At 46.7% G+C, this 18516-nt stretch overlaps 1 protein-coding gene, 1 long non-coding RNA gene and 1 pseudogene across 2 annotated transcripts in view; 1 reads left to right on the top strand and 2 right to left on the bottom strand.

Moving 5' to 3' along the window:
- The window catches only part of LOC146832894 (tubulin alpha-1A chain), a 28660-nt gene extending 24443 nt beyond the window's left edge, over positions 1-4217 (top strand). The window contains exon 4 of the mRNA XM_085600337.1: positions 1180-4217. Within this exon, the coding sequence (XP_085456463.1) occupies positions 1180-2160 (981 nt within the window). The 3' untranslated portion in view covers positions 2161-4217. The remainder of the gene's footprint in view (positions 1-1179) is intronic.
- The window catches only part of LOC146832891 (uncharacterized), a 311812-nt gene that overhangs the window by 261785 nt on the left and 31511 nt on the right, over positions 1-18516 (bottom strand). The window lies entirely within an intron of this gene.
- Positions 13436-18516, bottom strand: part of LOC146832895 (28S ribosomal RNA) — a 7972-nt pseudogene continuing 2891 nt past the window's right edge.

Below are 18516 nucleotides of genomic sequence, written 5' to 3' on the forward strand. Positions count from 1 at the left end.
CGAGGTGCTGGACACAGCCACCTGATGGGCCAGAATCTAAAGATGAAACGGATAGTGGAACAGTAGGGTTTTTCCTTCCTAGTTATACAGCTCTTCTTGAGGAACAGGGCTGATATTAAAAGGTGGATGCTAGCCAGCATGTCCTTTTAACCAACTAGCATAGTGCACCAGAGGCAAAAAGCTCGGTGTTCTGTAAACAAGCACCTGGAGGTCAATCGCACAAAGGGTCACTATCTGCGTTGTGGAGGGAAACACGGGGTAAAAGGATCTGTAACATATGAGATGAGGGAATCAATAAGGTTTTGTCCAGGAGGTCAAACTTTGGAGAGCAAGGAAGCATCTAAGATCTGGTGGAAAGTTTAGGGTGAAGAAGATGTTAGGATTGATCAACTGGAGCAATAGGTGTCATTCAAGCATAGAACAGGTGAATACATTTGGCTGGGATTTAAGAGTACTTTCTGTGTTGGTACAGGACTAGGCACATAAAGCCATAAGTGTCCAGTGAAGCTCTTTAGAGGAGATCATTTTTTGTGTAAATGGATCTCCCTTTGGCACTCCCAGTGTTGACATGGTAGAGTCCTGAGGCACTGGGAGAATTTTTTTTCCCTAGCTTCACACAATTTGTTAAAGCTGACAAATGCTGAAAACAGGCGGAAGAGGAAAGTAGATCATCAATCGAGGTGCCGGTCTCTGTGAGTGCCCTGGGATCTAAGGTAAATAGGATGTACATTTAGTCCATACAGCGCTCTTTAGAACATTGGCAAAAAATACAGAAAATGAGGCACCTCATGGCACCACGAGTAAAGGAGTAGTGTGTTGGTAATGCACAGGATCGTAAATGAATCCACTTAAGGCAATCGCCTTTTAATGTTGATCGCTAACAAAGCTGCCCAGTCAGGGTTGCCCCTGCAAAGCTCTATATAAGTTGTGATGAAACACTGTGAGCTCCAGGCATTTGATAATAGGAGTTCCTCACCTGGATAGTGTGATGAGGCTTCATCCCAAGGCATCATCCAGGGTGATGAAGGTGGAGTCCAAGTTATGCGTGAACACATCATAAAAAGCAATGCCTTAGATGTCCATAAGTTATGAATACAATTCATAAAACAAAGGAATGATTTACTTGTTTCACAAAATGTAAATTTCCAAAAAATTGTGTTTTCTTTTTCATTTTCTTAGGCTGACCAGTGCACAGGCCTCCAGGGCTTCCTCGTCTTCCACAGCTTTGGCGGTGGTACTGGCTCTGGTTTCACGTCCTTGCTGATGGAGCGTCTGTCTGTCGACTATGGCAAGAAATCAAAGCTGGAATTCTCAATCTACCCAGCTCCTCAGGTCTCCACAGCTGTTGTTGAGCCTTACAACTCTATCCTCACCACTCACACCACTCTGGAGCACTCCGACTGTGCTTTCATGGTGGACAATGAGGCCATCTACGACATCTGCCGCAGGAATCTGGACATTGAGCGCCCAACATATACTAATTTGAATAGGCTAATAGGACAGATTGTATCTTCTATCACTGCCTCCCTGCGGTTTGATGGGGCCTTAAACGTCGATCTCACAGAGTTCCAGACCAACTTGGTGCCCTATCCTCGTATCCACTTCCCTCTCGCCACCTATGCCCCAGTCATCTCTGCAGAGAAAGCTTACCATGAGCAGCTCTCTGTTGCAGAGATTACTAATGCATGCTTCGAGCCAGCCAACCAGATGGTAAAATGTGACCCACGCCACGGTAAGTACATGGCTTGCTGCCTGTTGTACCGTGGCGATGTGGTGCCCAAAGATGTCAATGCTGCCATTGCCACCATCAAGACCAAGCGTACCATCCAGTTTGTGGATTGGTGCCCAACTGGTTTCAAGGTTGGTATTAACTACCAGCCTCCCACAGTGGTTCCTGGTGGTGACCTGGCCAAAGTGCAGCGTGCCGTGTGTATGCTGAGCAACACCACAGCCATTGCTGAGGCCTGGGCACGCCTGGACCACAAGTTTGACTTGATGTATGCCAAGCGTGCCTTTGTCCATTGGTACGTAGGAGAGGGTATGGAGGAAGGAGAGTTCTCTGAGGCCCGTGAAGACATGGCCGCCTTGGAGAAAGATTATGAAGAAGTTGGTGTGGATTCTGTGGAAGGAGAGGGTGAAGAGGAGGGTGAAGAATATTAAACCTCAACAAGGTGCTGCTTTTACAGGGAACTTTTAGATGTTTTTAACATTCACAAGTCTATTGTCTGATCAGCTCATTTGTAATTAACAGTTATACATACGTTAATGTCAGAGTTATACCAAATGTCTCCTGAAACAGACCTAAAGTCTTTGTTCACACGCTAAGGATGTCCCAGGTGAATATATGAACAGCTACTAAAGGATCGTTAAAGGTTTGATCACTATGCGAAGGGAAAAGTAAATATCCTGGAAATCACAGCCGGGAACAGCTGGATCAGGAGTAGGTCAGCCTATCAGATCCTGAAACTGATCTCGAGGATGTCAAGATAGCACTAAAAAATGGTTATTAATTTGCCTTTTCAATCAGTAGAAGGAAGAAGAAAGCAGAATGAGCCTGCAGTAGAGTAGCATCTGGCTGCTGCAGTGCGACTTGTTCCTATCTGCTAGAGGATTACTCAAACCATCCCCCGATGCACCTTGAGGGATAATCCACAAAGATCATGTCGCCAGCTCAGGTCACATCCTCAAATGCACGTCAAAAGATGTTCAAAGCAGCAGGGTAAAGGGACCAAACACAGAGATTACAGAATAGCCCAAGTACAGATCAGTGTCAAGTCCCAGGGCAACATGGCGTCTTGGTGGATAAGGTTAGGTTAGATGAACGGGGTCAGCTGGTGACGCGCAGACCTCGTGACCCAATATCCTTCATGCGCATTAGGAAGAACAAAAAGCAGGAAGGCAACTTTCGAGGGGACTTACGGGTAGTAGGCGGAAAGAGGACACAAGGAGGAAAATGGCACAGGTGAGAAGGACATGCTGAAAGAAGGCATGTGTGCAGGGGGCAGGTAGGCAGGACACGTGTGGGGGACATGTTGAAAGGAAATAACGGCAGAAGACAGGCTGAACGAGGGCACATGTGGAAAGGAGAGGCAGAAAGAAGGTAGATATAGTTAGAGATAGTTGGAATTAACATACATGTGAAAGGACATACAGAAAGAGGGTAAAAGTGGAAAAGGAAGGCAGAGAGAGAGCACATGTGGAAAGGACAGGAAAAAGAGGTCAACGGCGAGGGGGAGGGAACAGAGGGCAAGGGGTAAAAAACTGAGGTAATGAGGCGCAAGGAAGAAGGAAGGCAGGGTGAAAAGGGTGGCAGATGTGGCACAAGAGAGAGGGACATGGAGATGGTGGTCATGTCTGTCAAGCAGGCAGAGGGCAACAGGAAGAGTAAAGTTGTATACAAATTCACAACACAACAATAACCAGCATGCAGGAAGAGCACAACGCTGAAATGGGCTGACAGAAGGATGGTGTAGTTGAGAAAGAAGGCTAAACAGAAAGAAAACCCAAACTGGGCAAACTGGTAAAAGGAAAATAGGTCTCACTGGCCTGTCCTAGTTCAGCACTTCATCAATTCTATGACTTAGGTTTCCTGACGCACCTAAGCCCAGTGGTACGCTCAGGAGTGCACTGGGGCAGAATAGAGGGGCAGAAAAAGGTCTAAAAGAGTGGAGCTCGCACTTGTGAGGCTCCCAAGGAAGGCTATGAAGAGTTAAATGAACGAGAACTGTCAGACCTAGGAGAGCAGGTACAAGCCGGGCTGGGCAAAACCTGGCTTGAAACAATCAATCTAGGCCTTAAGAATACTAAGAGAAGAAGACCACTCACAAGGTACTCCTTCAGCCACCATTGTGTCCTTAACCACTGCGTGACAACTGGCACCACATTAATGGACCTCCATTTGCAACGCATGCCTCACCGGAGCAGTCACTGTTCTCTGGCTCTTCGTTTACTTGTACGTTCTTTGGGGACCAACCTGAATATAGGGAGAGCTACACTCAATGAGTCTATGTTGTTCCATGTAGTCTTAAAAATATGGATGAATTACACAGCAGAACCACAAAATGGAGAAGTGGCCAAATGTTTCAGTGGGGAGTATGCCTCTGGTTGTGTATGTTTCTTTTACTTCAACTGACCTGTTGACAAATACACAAAACCTTTGTGACCGACCCAATCCGTCAACTTTGCAGATGGATTTCGGAATAAAAGCATTCCCTGTCTTATTGTTTCATGCTCTTTTTTTGTCATTTGAAGGTCTCTCATCTGTATTTTTGATAATAAGCGCATGTATATGTTCGCACCAAGAACACTGTTTTATTTGGAAAGGATAGAACTTTGAGGTAATGCCATAAAATTCTGGAGAGAATTGTTCATTTGCCAATTAGATTTAATTCTCTATGATCACATCTTTTCAGTTTCAGAGGATCTTTTATGCCAATGATTCACATACTTTCCTTTAATTTCAGTTCTTCTCTGACTCACTGCATCTCCACCTAACTCATGTGTCCAGTAATAGATCCCACCTGCTCTACTTAACCTGTTGAAAACAGACTTACTCAACTTTCTGGCTACTGCTTCTCCTTAAAAATTCTCCCACTTAAATTCCCCATGCTTCTTAGTATTCCTCAACGCACTGTTTTGATAGTCAAGCTGATTCCTTACTTTCTTTTTGTAGACAGAACTCTGATTGTACTTACTCCTGCTTCGCTCGTTAACATGATATCAAGTACCATTATCCTTTTCTGCCCTGGTCTGCTCTTAAATAAATGCTCCAAACTCCATTTCTTTTCTGCCATCACTTACCTCACCTGCCTAACTATGCTCTTGACCCACACAAGATACATGTCATTATGCAGTCCAGATGTTTATGGTCTTTCATATTACAGCCATATTTCCCCCTGCTTCCATCACTCCCCTACTCGAGCGGCATCAAAATCAACTTTAACGGCCACATGCTGTTGCGCAACGCATGGTGACGTTTGCACTGATTATCAGCACTGCTCGTGCTACGGGTGCTAAACTGCAGCACGAGCAGCATGAGCGGCATAGTTTCTGCCCGTTTGCAGACTCTTGCTGAGTTTTTCTGTAACTCCATTGAATTCCGCAGAGTAAAATTCTGCAAAGTTCCGCCCACTCCTACAAATCCACCCCTTACTCTTAGCCTTCCACTTCATGTGGCGTCTGCTTTAGAATTGGGGGGACTGCGGGAAGGGCTGAATCCAGAAGGAGAATCTCCCAGTGGATTATCTTTTAACATTGGTCTATTAAGGATTATGGAAATCCCTCTGGTGGACTGTCCTTCGAACCTAGCACTTTTCCCCAGCAATCAATGGCTTTTCCACCACCACCACCCATCTACAAATTAGGTGCTGTGTCTCCTGTCCATCCTGAAACCCTCTTGTGCTCTATTTGAGTTTCCCATTTTTCAGCAAGTTGCTCTAAACTCTAAAGGCACGGAATGCTTTCCACACCATGCTCCCAGATGTCTACTTCTATTACGTCTTTCCAGGAATGCGACTGAAATGACACGCGACAGTAGCTATCTCCCAAATGTGGAGTTGTAAGCACAGTACAATACAACTCAGCTTTGGAGAAAGACAGCCAGCTGTGCAAATGTCTATTTTTTCCTTTTTCTTTTTCTCTCCATGTGGAATCTATTGTTTCCTGTGGTGGAACGCCTTCCCCAGCACCACCACAAACTTTGGAAGTGTTTTATTCCCTTCCCACACTTGAAAGGAAGTGACTCCAACCCTTTCTTGTAGTAAATCTATGACCAGTTCTAGGATGAGAAAGGGTGGGACAGGAGTTAATGCCAGAAAACATTAAGAGTTTGTGGGCGCTCACTAAACCTCTAGGCAAACCATGCCTTGATCCTCCCACCCCTTTCATGGGGTTTGCTTTAGCGTAATTACACGCAGTGGTGGCATACAATTACACAATATTAAAACCACTACGCCTGCCATGTATCTTTCTGTGGATACCTGATTATCGTAAATTGAGACATTTTCAGTAGAAAAACTATTTCTGTATTGAACAAGCATTTGCAATGCAATAGGTCTCGCATTTGCCAGAGTTAGAGCTATCGGCGTTGTAAATGATAATGCCTTTTACCCATGTGTTTTTGTTTGGAGTGTTGTGGATGTAGGTGGTGTGGAGTGGAATTATGTGGTTTGGATTAGAATCGTTAGGCATTATGATAAACACTGGAATTGCTCGTTTGACGTCAAATGCATTCCTCAGGTAATCTGAAACCTATGTGAAAACTTGTTATAAAATTGCCCGGAGCCCATTTCACCTTAAGGATGTTAATATATCTATACAACTAGAGTGACCAGCCCATGTCATTACAGTAAACCAGGCTTAAGCAATGTGCCGGAGCTATAGGAGAGTCTGCACTGTGGAAAAGATTTGTGGATACTTTGTTATCATCAGTGTACTTTGACTGCAGTCAACCTATGGATCAGGGAACAGATGTGATGTGAGCCACCGACGTAAGTAATAGAAACTTTATCACAGTCAGAGCTGCTCATCGTGGACACCATCGCTGAGAGTGGGGAAAGGATTTAAGAGGGGGCCAAAGGATCCCTTTGAGAATAACAAGCTTTAAAAATGACTTGCATTTGTTCTAATTCAACCACCTTTCATCGCTGCATTTAGCCTGAAAGGATTGACCCTGACATGCGGCCTTTGGGTAAATAAATTTGGCATCCAGAGACCATATAATTTACACAAAGGCTCAAAATAAGGACAGCTGCAGAGAACAGGATAAACAGTTTCATGTCGTACAAGGAAGTGAAAATATATTTTGACGCATACAATATTTTTAAGTTTGTATTAAAATTGGCACCAAAGCTGCTGTGTCCAAAGAATAAAGGTAACGAGAATCAGAGCTATTGTTGTAAATGACAATCTGTTTTACCCATGTGTTTTGACAGCAAGGAAACAGTTACAGTGAGCAATGGCTACAGTGGAGGCAGGCAGATAGAAAAAGAACAGGTTCTCAATTACAACTTTACATTGTAGGGAGGTATGCAGTGACAGACAGATGGGTGTAAGTAATGTGTGGTGGGTGCGAAGTATGCAGACATAGCTGTTTGTTAGGCAGACAGCAGGTAGAGACTGTGAGGGGCCAAGGAATGCAGGTGCTGTGTCATGCACTGGTATTTCTGAAATGAATAAAGAGACCAAGGCATTCCGTAATGGTAACACCTGTCATTAGGGCTGGTTTTAAGGTGATGCATTCTGTGCAGCCGCACCTGGCGCTAACCTCGGAGGGTGCTATATGCCTGTTGCGAAGAATGTGTACCATGCAGATCGCAGAAATGTATTTTATGTGGATAGCTCAGTGGGTTTCTGCTTTTGTCACAGCCTGACGCCCAGGCATAAACAGACCGTGTGATCCTATTGCTTCCCAGGTGAACGACTGCGAGACCCCCATCCTATTCTGACGAGCCTTATATCCGGCTAAAACCGCCTTGTCCGAGATGTGCTAATACCATTGCCCTTTTAGGCACTGGACACCTGAACTGTTGAAGGAGGGTACTGTTATGGGGGGGAACGGAGGGACAGATAAATATTTGAGGAAAGACGCCCTCTGCCCCCAACGGGCCTAACCCAACACCACCCCAAGAGATCCAAATTGCCATTCACCTGGTACTTTCTAGGGCTTAGCGCTTTGCGTCATCGTTAAAGCTGTAAGCGCTTATAAATTATAGAATGCAGAGATGACGAGTAGTATGTTGCCTGAAATGAGGGACTATTCTTCGAAAACGGAGGCAGATGCCACCCAAGGCAGGAGCGGGAAGAGATGTAAAGTAGTATTCTGAAACTGGTAACCAAGCCGGGCCTGAATGCAGTAATCAATCATGCAGTCCACAAAGGTTCTTTCAATGGGTCCTGCATTGACAGTGCAGCCCGATTGGACTTTTCAGTTAATAAATAGATGCATTCTGGGACATGTAGTCTTTCTTCAATTCCAATGAGACAAAATAACTTGATTACATATGGTTATGAAAAGATATGGCAATCCCAGTGACAATCACCTGCTAATCTTATGTCTGGGGGCAGCCAGGGGTCCATTATTAATGTATAGAAGCAGATTTACAGCTCTTTTGTGTCAGGCTGTCCCTGTTGCATGCCCTGTTCTCCCGCTTGATTCTCAGCACCTCGCTCTTGCCTGGCATGTATAAGGCGATCACCAGGCTGTTTCAGACGCATACATCAGCAGAACAAAAAGATGCAGACCAGCCGTTGTGGAACCTGCATCGTCACCGAAGGACCCCTCCCGACCATGTAGCGCTACAATAGCTAATGTATAAAGCAATGGGGCGGTGTTGACGTCACTTCAAAAACAAGTTAATAAAAAGAATTGTACCCACATTTGTTTCCGAAACTGAAAAGCAAACAAATATATGCAATTTATAAGAGCCAACCTGGACTACACAACCAAATGTGAGCGGATTACTTTTATCATAACCACCTGTAGCTCCTGTTAATTTACATACCTACTGGGACCCTCGGTTCTCAAGTGGAGCGGCAACAGACTGCGGAGGCACCTAAGGACTGTCTTAAGGCCTGCTGGGGGTAGTGGGGGGGGGCAGCGGGATCGAGTCACGGCGGCTGTGAGACCTGCCGCTGCAGAACCACTCTAGACGCCTTGCTTGTGGGGCTGTGCATGCCGACCATGTGCAGCCGGAGTTGTGGTGCAGCCTGACTGGGGCCGCAGAGTGATTGGCAATCCCCAGGGCCAGGCATAAAGAGACCGCCGCTGGAGCCTGCCTGTGGGGTGATGGTCGCGCTAGTCGCGACTGGGGGCCCAGCAGGCCCGGGGTGACCAGCTGAAGATCTCCTGGCCTGCGGGGCTCCGGGTACCTTTGCCTTGCCTCCCACAGGGCCTTGAAGACTGCATACAGGCTGAGATCGCCTGGAGGAGAGGCGGAGTGGCGGTGAGCCGTGGCGTCACCCGGTGTGTTCCTGTGGCCTGCCGAGCGTACAGCCAGCAATTTGCTGCAATTCAGCAGCTGAGTGCGGCAGCGTCGGCAGTGGAGATGAATATCTAAGAGGCCGTAGAACCAGCACGGCATAGAGCGCACAACGGATGGCTCCTCTGCAGACCGGTCCCCAGCTGTTCCGGAAGTTAATAGGAGTGGGAGTTGCAATGAACACGAACGTGCAGAAAGGCGGAAGAGACGCCGTGCGCGTGGAGAAGAGACGCTGTGCGCGATCAGAATATCCTGTGTGGGGACATGTTTTGGTGCGGAAGGGTGGTGTATAATAAAAGCAGAAGGGGCCTGATGGAGGGAGAAAAGGAAGAAGCGAGTGATGAAGAGCGAAAGCAAATACCAGCGGCAGCACTCTGTGTCACGAGTGCAGCGGGGGCATTGTTTGAGCGGGCGAAAGTGAAAGTGCGGTGGGAGCGCACAAGACGCCGAGATCGCCAGAGAAGAGACGCCGTGAGCGTGCACATCGGCTGTCTGGGCAAGTGCACATCTCCTGGCCCCCTTCGGAAGCAAAACCCACAACAATAGATCTCGCCAAGGCGAGCGGCGCATGTGCTGCGTCGCTAGGCGAGACCTAAAAATGTCTTTTTGAATCAAGTCTCAAGCCAACAGTCAACACTTTCAAACTCTCCATGTTGTTTAAATGACAGCTTTCACATTTGTGGTCACAAAAGTATTCCTAAACTAGTAGCTGTCAAATGTCTCCAAGAGTCACACCCTGAACTCACTGTGACCAGTGGGGCTCCTACACATCCTACTGGCTGCTACATCTTACTTTTGTTCTCAGGTTTAGAAAATGTGTAGCAACAGGAGTAAGTCTTGTACCCTCCATTACTACTGACCTCAATTTCTGATCTGGAAGTAATTTACTCCCAAACGTTTGGGCATGGGAGTATTTTAGCTTTCAAAAAAGTGTAATGGCTTACAAAATTTAGACATGGAATTTTAGGACACTCTCCCTAATAAAGGTGAGAGGACTACCTTTTTCAGCACACAGTTACAGCAAAAACAATTAGAAGGGATATTCAATCAATTGTATCACACAAATTACATCCTGGTTTCCTAAGCGGGAATATTTCCGAAGCCACGAGCAAACATTTGTGACAAATGCTGACGGATTGACAAAGTGGCGCATAAAAAGAGAAGCAGTGGGGCCTAAAATTGAAAAGGATTACCCTGGATATTACATTTCAGCTTTGCTTCCAAAGCATTTCAAGTGGTAAAATAATAAAATGGGAATATATAACAGCACCTTAAAGTAGTTCAGTTTATAGAATTAAATATGGGTCCGATTTTTTTACATTAATTCCCTTCAACCTAACCGAATTTCCTTCTTTAAACACATTACGACATTCTATAGCAGGACCACTCGGGAAAATGTGTCACTCTCCGCCTTGATTTTGGCAAAGCACTTCACCAGACATCAGATAAACTAATCTGTGATATATATAGATTTAAATAAATGACTGGTAAAACATTGTCAGGTGATGAATCTGTAGTATCAATCAACAAAACAGTGATAGATGGAAAAGCTTGAGCCACAGTTTCCTGAACGCTGTAAATTCATCTGGTTGGCATTCCTTTAAATTGTTTTTAGTACGTTGGAACATTATAAAACGGACTCTGCAATGTTCATCTAAAGTAGCAACCCCGCCTCAAACTCTAGTTCATATCCCCTGTGTACGAGAAAACAAGCACCACCCGGCCTATTTCGGCCATATTTGTATTCATCAGTGGGGCACAGTTTCAGTCCCTAGCTACAGTGAGCATGAGGCCCACATCTGGGCACACCGGTACCACTTAGAGAGTCAGTAATAATGTAATTTCAGTAAGTATAGACAGTTTTTGGTTAAGTCATTATTTTTAAGATCAGTCGCGGCCCGTGCAGGTAAGAGAGGTGGGGCCTGGTGGGGGGATTTCGACGGACGATGGCGAGGGAAAATTAATTATTTATTTAGTTTCCCCTCGTCATCGTCTGTCAAAATCTCCTCCCCCCCCCCCCCCCCCACCCGGCTGCTCCGCCCTTACCTGCACGGGCCTTGGCTGGTTAGGGTGATGCTAAACAGAGCAGCTGCAGATCCAGGGTTAATAGTTGGGGCACCTAAAGGGTCTGTATTTGGACTGGCATTAACACATACTGATGATGCTTCAGGGAATTGGACACATTTCTCAGCCGATAAAATTGGACATCAAATAACAAAGTGATAGAAGAATGTGTGAACTATTTTGTGCATAGGGAATAGCTCAGCTCCGAGCAGCATTTCAGTCCATTATTTTTCACCCACTGTAGCACTTGAGACAAAGACCAGCCTTATTCTAATTCATTTGGAGTCGTTCTCCTGTCTGACTAGTCCAGACTAAACGTCCAGGCCAAGCCCCTCCCAGAATGGAACGCAAACAACCCACACCGGGTTCACGATACCTGGGCCTCAAAGGCGAGAGACAGCTGAAGTCCGGTGAAACAGCGACCAAGGGATCCATGTATGGGCATGCCTGTCACACTTAGGACATGTGGAGCAACAAGCAACAAAGCGATGGAAGGAATGCTTGAATTATCCTCAGCTACTGGTAATCACTCGGGCACAGTGCAGTCTGTCATTTGTTGCTCACTGTTCCACTGTAGACGGAGACCAGCCACATCCCAGTCAGCCTTGGTCCTGTTCTTGTGAGAAAAGTCCAGCCCAAACTGTCAAGTCAGGTCCCCTCCAGATGGAAACACAAGCAACCGCAGGCTGGTGCTATCCTACTTGGGGCTTCTTATCAAGATTAGGGGTGGGCAGAAAACTCCGCTCCGCCAGCATAGCGGATAAAGCCAGCCACCCCTGCTCCCCGGACCGGTCCCTGCTTCTGAAAGCAGCCAGGCCGGGAAGAGCCTCCCCGGGCCCCGGTGGACACCCTTCCCCAGCGCCCGGACCCACGGCTAGCTTGCAGGACGGGGTTCTCCCGCACCCCGGGGCCCGCCGGACGGAGCACGAGCCCCGGGCCCAGCTCCCGAACCCTAGCCAGGCCGGGGAGAGCCTCCCAGGCCCCGGTGAACCCCCGTCACCAGCGCCCGGACCCTCGGCTGGCTTCCAGGACGGGGGGCTTCCGCACCCTGAGACTCAGCACGAGCCCCGGGCCCGGTCCCAGCTTCCGAACCCTAGCCAGGCCGGGGAGAGCCTCCCTGGGCCCCAGTGGACCCCCTGTCCCCAGCACCCAGACCCTCAGCTGGCTTGCAGGACGGGGGGCTCCCGCACCCTGGGACGGAGTACGAGCCCCAGGCCCGGTCCCAGCTTCCGAACCCTAGCCAGGCCGGGGAGAGTCTTCCCGGGCCCCGATGGGACCCCTGGACCATTGGCCTGCTTGCAGGATGCGGGGATCCCACACCCCGGGGCCTGCCGGATGGAGCTCAAGCCCCAGGCCCGGACCCAGCTTCAGAACCCTAGCCATGCTGGGGAGAGCCTCCCCGGCAGCTGATGGACCCCCGTAACCAGCGCCCAGACCCTCTGATGGCTTGCAGGACGGGGGCTCCCACATCCCGGGGCCTGCCGGATGGAGCTCAAGCCCCAGACCCGGACCCAGCTTCAGAACCCTAGCCAGGATGGGGAGAGCCTCCCGGGGGCCCGGTGGACCCCAGTCCCCAGCGACCGGACCCTCCGCTGGCTTGCAGGACAGGGGGGCACCAGACGGAGCTTGAGCCCCAGGCCCTGTCCCAGCTTCCGCACCCTAGCCAGGCTGGGGAGAGCCTCCCCGGGGGACCCCCCGGTCCCCAGCACCCGGACCCTCGGCTCGAACCAAGGAGGGTTAAGCCCAGGCCACGTCCTATTCCCGACGACCTGCCCGGGGAGCCCATTTTTCTTGACTATTAATCCCCCACGTAGTGGGGGCTTACAGAACATAGGGGAAGGACAAAAGTTGGAGTTAGCCTGGCTGGCCAGCAAGCCGGCTGTCTGGTCACCCAGCCCGCAGGGCCATCTGGTCACCCGGCCCGCAGGGACATCTGGTCACCCGGCCTGCAGGGCCATCTGGTCACTCAGCAAGGCGACCAGATGGCCCAAGACGACCCTGCGCCCAGATGGCCTGGGAGGGTGCCGCACCCAGTTGCCCTTGTAGTCCGGCGAGGGGTGGCCAGGCGCACTGAGGCAGCCGGGAGGCTCCTTCCCCGGGGCTGCTGCTCGCCTCCCGCCCGACTGGGGCAGGAGCAGCGGGAAGGAGAGGCCCGGCTGGCCCAGGCCATCGGGTCACCCTGCCGACCTGCAAGGGATGGTGGCTCCCGTCCCCGCTCTCCGGTGGGGCAGGGACGGGAGGGGGAGGCCCCCGTGCCGGAGGGCACGTGTTGGAGGCAGAATCCCGCGAACCCGCGTTACCCCCTCCGCGTCCCTCCCGCCGGCCCAGCAGCAGAGCGACCTACCTCTGGGTGTGGTGGAGGAGGGCGTCCGCTGGCGCCCATGCACGGAGTGACAAAAGCTTGGCTCAGAGGATGACTTTCAATAGATCACAGCGAGGTACCTGCTCTGCTACTTACAAAACCCTGACCCAGAATCAGGTCGTCTACGAATGATTTAGCACCGGGTGCCCCACGAACATGCTGTGCACTAAGGGTGATGGAGGCGGCCCCCTTTCATCTGCGCTCCGGTCCCCAAGCGAGCGGCTCTTCGCACCAGCTCCCCGAGAGAGGCCGGCTATCCCAGGCCAACCGAGGCTCCACGGCATTGCGGTATTATTACAGTTTAGAGGGGATTCTGACTTAGAGGCATTCAGTCATAATCCCACAGATGGTAGCTTCGCCCCATTGGCTCCTCAGCCAAGCACATACACCAAATGTCTGAACCTGTATTTCCTCTCGTACTGAGCAGGATTACTATTGCAACAACACATCAGTAGGGTAAAACTAACCTGTCTCACAACGGTCTAAACCCAGCTCGCGTTCCCTATTAGTGGGTGAACAATCCAACGCTTGGTGAATTCTGCTTCACAATGATAGGAAGAGCCGACATCGAAGGATCAAAAAGCGACGTCGCTATGAACGCTTGGCCGCCACAAACCAGCTATCCCTGTGGTAACTTTTCTGAAACCTCCTGCTTGAAACCCAAAAACTCAGAAGGATCGTGAGGCCCCGCTTTCACGGTCTGTATTCATACTGAAAATCGAGATCAAACGAGCTTTTGCCCTTCTGCTCGGCGGGAGGTTTCTGTCCTCCCTGAGCTCGCCTTAGGACACCTGCGTTATCGTTTGACAGGTGTACTGCCCCAGTCAAACTCCCCACCTGCCACTGTCCCCGGAGCCAGAAGCGAGAGGCCTACGGGGCTCGCCCCTTCGCCGCACCGGGTAAGTGAAAAAATGATAAGAGTAGTGGTATTTCACCGGCGGTCCGAGGGCCTCCCACTTATCCTACACCTCTCATGTCTCTTCACAGTGCCAGACTAGAGTCAAGCTCACCGGGGTATTCTTTCCCTGCTGATTCTGCAACGCCCGTTCCCTTGGCTGTGGTTTCGCTAGATAGTAGGTAGGGACAGTGGGAATCTCGATCATCCACTTATGCGCGTCATTAATTAGATGACGAGGCATTTGGCTATCTGTACCACCTCGCGGTGGCTCATTCTGGGTTATTATGCTGCCCATCGGCGTCAAATCGGTTTTGCTTCCAACAATACAACATTTGTTCGCTCCGGAGTACAGCCACACTTTAAGCTGTCCTCACTGGATCTGGGGTCACGTATAGGCCAGAGATAGTACACCCTGCAGTACTATTCCAACAATATAAAATTGTCTACGAACAGTCCTGTTTAGCAGGACATCAATAATCAATGCTATATGTAGTGACTATGTGTATGTAATTATTTGAGACCTATTTTTCATTCAAGACATTTCAATAATCATGATGTACACATTTGTATCTAAATTATAATATAAGCACACAGCTATAAAAATACACATCTATAAATTGCACATCTAGTTAGAAAATACATCTCTATAAAAATTCACATCCATAAAATCCACATCTATACTAATTTTTGTGTCAACTATAAACTATTATGTAACTGTTGAACCACATGTAAATATTAGTGAATCAACATTTAGGATAATACGTTTTTTATAAGAGTGACATGTGTGCTGTACGATAGTGTACATCTCAGTGTTTGGCTTGAAATTTAATTGTCCATGAATACTTGGCACATTTTGAGAGTGTCCGTTAAAGTAGTCAGGCAAACATTCTTCTTGAATGGGAACGACATTTGCAGACCAAGATCAGCCAGAGCAACATCATTACATTGAGGCCAAATACCCCGACATCCGACAATAAAGCCATGAAATTTTACAGTTTTACCGTTGGTAAGATCTTTGATTTGCTGTGATAGATCCTGATAGTATTTAACTTTACTCTCATACGCTAAGTCAAGGAAATTCTGTGAGTTTTCATAACGAATTGAAAAATCAACCACTACAGCAGTGCCATTTTTGGTGAACACAGTCTGGTTTTCTTAGTTCACCCTGACTATTTTTAACATGAGGTTCCCTGTATGTCACCCACACCTTTTTGCTCTATCAATTAACAATGCCAACACTTTGTTATGCCTTTTTTTCCTTATGTCCTTGGTTTTAGGACATGCACCTGAAATATGTGAAATTGTTTCGCACACATCTTTGCAGTATCTACAAGTAGCAAATGTACGATTTCTTCCCCTAGTGATGGTTTCTCTAGTATACAGAACATTTGCTCTCAACATCAGCGCAGCTATGTATTGATTTTCTTTTATTTTATTGTGTTTGCTGATCCAAAAATTTGAGGTTGGATTACTTGCTAAGTATTTTATACCATCACCTTGGACAGGGAGATTTGACAATTTCTCAAATTCCTCTTTCCTCCAATCATATGTTGCTACCAAATTCAATTCATGACTCAGAAATCTGCTGGCTAAAATGTTGAGTTTGTGTGTTTTGATGATGCTATCAATTTTTTCATTGATTACAGATCTGGAGCTTACCTGAGATACAATAAGTTATTGACTTTGTTCAGACCAATTGTCGTACATAACTTTGGTATACTGAGGCCCCCGAAGGATCTTTTCGAATACAGGAGACCATCACATGTGTATGCAGGTAGGTGTAGAAAATGTTTGACATACTTTTTAATTGTTTGATCCAGAATGTTTAAAGTTTTAGCTTCTGCTCCTGTCATTTCCAGTTTAAATGACAGTTTAGGGATCAAATATTGACACAATATTTCTATTTTCTGTGTGGGCTTAAGTGGTAGATTGTCGAATTTTTGAGCCCAGTCAACAAGAACCTCATTCATTTTGTTGTTGCTTGAATGGCTGGTGTGTGGATCAAAGTTCAGTCCGAGGTATCTCTCACTTTCTCCTGGATGAATGTTTTCAATATTTTGTTTTTCAAATTGCCATGATTTACAGTTGTTAAGCAGGATCTTATCTTTATGGTGATTTATATAAAATCCATGTGTTTTTTTCACATTAAGTTTTAAGCCTGTTGTTTTACTGAAATTTTCAATTATTTTCAGATTCCTTCCCAGGTGTTGCTGAGTACTGCGATGTCATCGGCAAAGGGAAGAGCGGTGATTTGCTTAATGAAATCATCGGAGCCGAATATGAAGCCCTTGCCGTCTTTCTGAATATCACAGATCAGAGGATCCATAGCAATGTTAAACAGCAGTGGGGATAAAGAGTCACCTTGCTTAACTCCTGACTTCATTGTTATTTCTGGAGTTGCTTCATTGTTTTTTCCCTTGAAAAATGTTGTTTGAGTCAGGGTATAAGTCTTTTATTATGTCTCTGATGCATGATGGAACTCTGTGTCTTTCAAGACTCTGTAGAATATGACCATGGCTGACAGAGTCAAAAGCTTTTGAGATATCTATGAACACCACTGCCAACGAGCTTCTGTTCTTTCGTGCCCCTTTTATAATGTTTAGCAGAAAAGTCAGATTTTCGAGACAACCTCTCACCTTCATGAAGCCTTTTTGTCTCGTATTTATTTCAATGAAAAATGTGAGTCTTTTAGTTAATATTTTCGTGAACAACTTCATGAATGTCGTACGGATGGTAATTGGACGCCAATTACTGATTTTTTGAGTTCGCTAATCGGTACATTCTTAGGTATTAGTATCGACCGGTTCTTTTTAATATTGTCTGGTACTCTTCTCATCGATAACCAAGACAATAAGATTCTGGGCAGCAGTCTTGGTTGCCTGCTATGCACTTTATATAAGTCATTCAGACCAATCTTATCAGGCCCCACTGCTTTCTTTAAATCTGATTCATCGAAGGCTTTAGTTATTTCGAGCAGTGTAATTTCTTTACACAGACTTCCAATTTCCCATTCATCTGGTATCCGATCAAATGGGATGAATTTGGGATTTTTCTTGTTTTCTTTTTCAATTATGTCTTTATAGTATTGGAAGATTTCATCAGCACTGATTTGTCAGGTGGCATCTTCTGCCCCATCAGTGATTATCCTGGCAATTTTCTTTTTGTCTTTCTGAAACATTGCCTGGTATTCTTTGTAGCTGCCCTTTGCTTTTGCATAGTTTTTCTTGTTTGTCTGATTCCATTTTTCTTATCTTTCTTTGGTATCTTGTTTTGTACAGAGGCAGTCTGTTGCTCATCTTGAGCAGAGTTCATAGGCTCATTATTGGGTTCGCTCATTGGTTCGGTACGATTTGCTGGTACAGGACTTATATCATTGGTGTTTTCTGATATATAAGTCAATATCTCATCCATCAGATCCATAGCAGCATCGTGATGCTGGATGTTTTTGGTGTACTTCTCGATTTCTGTGATTCTATCATTCAGTTCATCAAAGTTTTTTATTTTCGGCGCTCGTTTCCTATTGATAAAGTCTCTGCGCCTTTCTGTCGTTACTTCTACCGCAATCTCTGGTTCATTGCAGGAGTCATTCTCAGAGATATTGGATACTTGCAGTACATCCTTTGCCGATTTTTTGCTATTATCTCTTCTATCTCTTCTTTTTTCTGCAATTTGTTTACTATTTTTATTGTCAAAATGCGGAACCATCAACGCATTAATGTTTCTCTTGTTCTCATACACTGTTTTGAATTCTGCTAATAGCAGTATTTCTTCCTGTGATAGTTTTGATGCTTTGTTGCTTGCTAGAGCTGCTAGTCTAGCCTCATTTTGCGCTCTTGGATGGCCATGCCGAGCATGTTGTGAAATTCCAATCTTTGTTCCAAATCTGAGGTCACAGAAGCTGTACAGGAATGGCAACTCTCCTTTTTGCGGTCTTCCTTTACATTTTGCATAATGACATGCAATATTGTGGTATTCGGCTTCTTTGTCACATTTTGAACAATACGTTTTGAGATAGAAGCCTTTATGCTTGTTGGAGACATGTTTTCTCAATCCTTTAAAAGTTCCCAATATGTCTCCACACAAGTCACATTTATACTTTTCGTTTGGGTATTTCCAATATGTGACTTTTTTGTGTAGTCACTTTTCTTTGTTATCAGTTCTTTGCTGACCTCGTACACATCAGGTAGATTTTCAAAGTTGGTTTTACCAATGTC

This window comes from Triturus cristatus, chromosome 4_2, assembly GCF_964204655.1.
Source record: "Triturus cristatus chromosome 4_2, aTriCri1.1, whole genome shotgun sequence".
Taxonomy (NCBI): domain Eukaryota; kingdom Metazoa; phylum Chordata; class Amphibia; order Caudata; family Salamandridae; genus Triturus; species Triturus cristatus.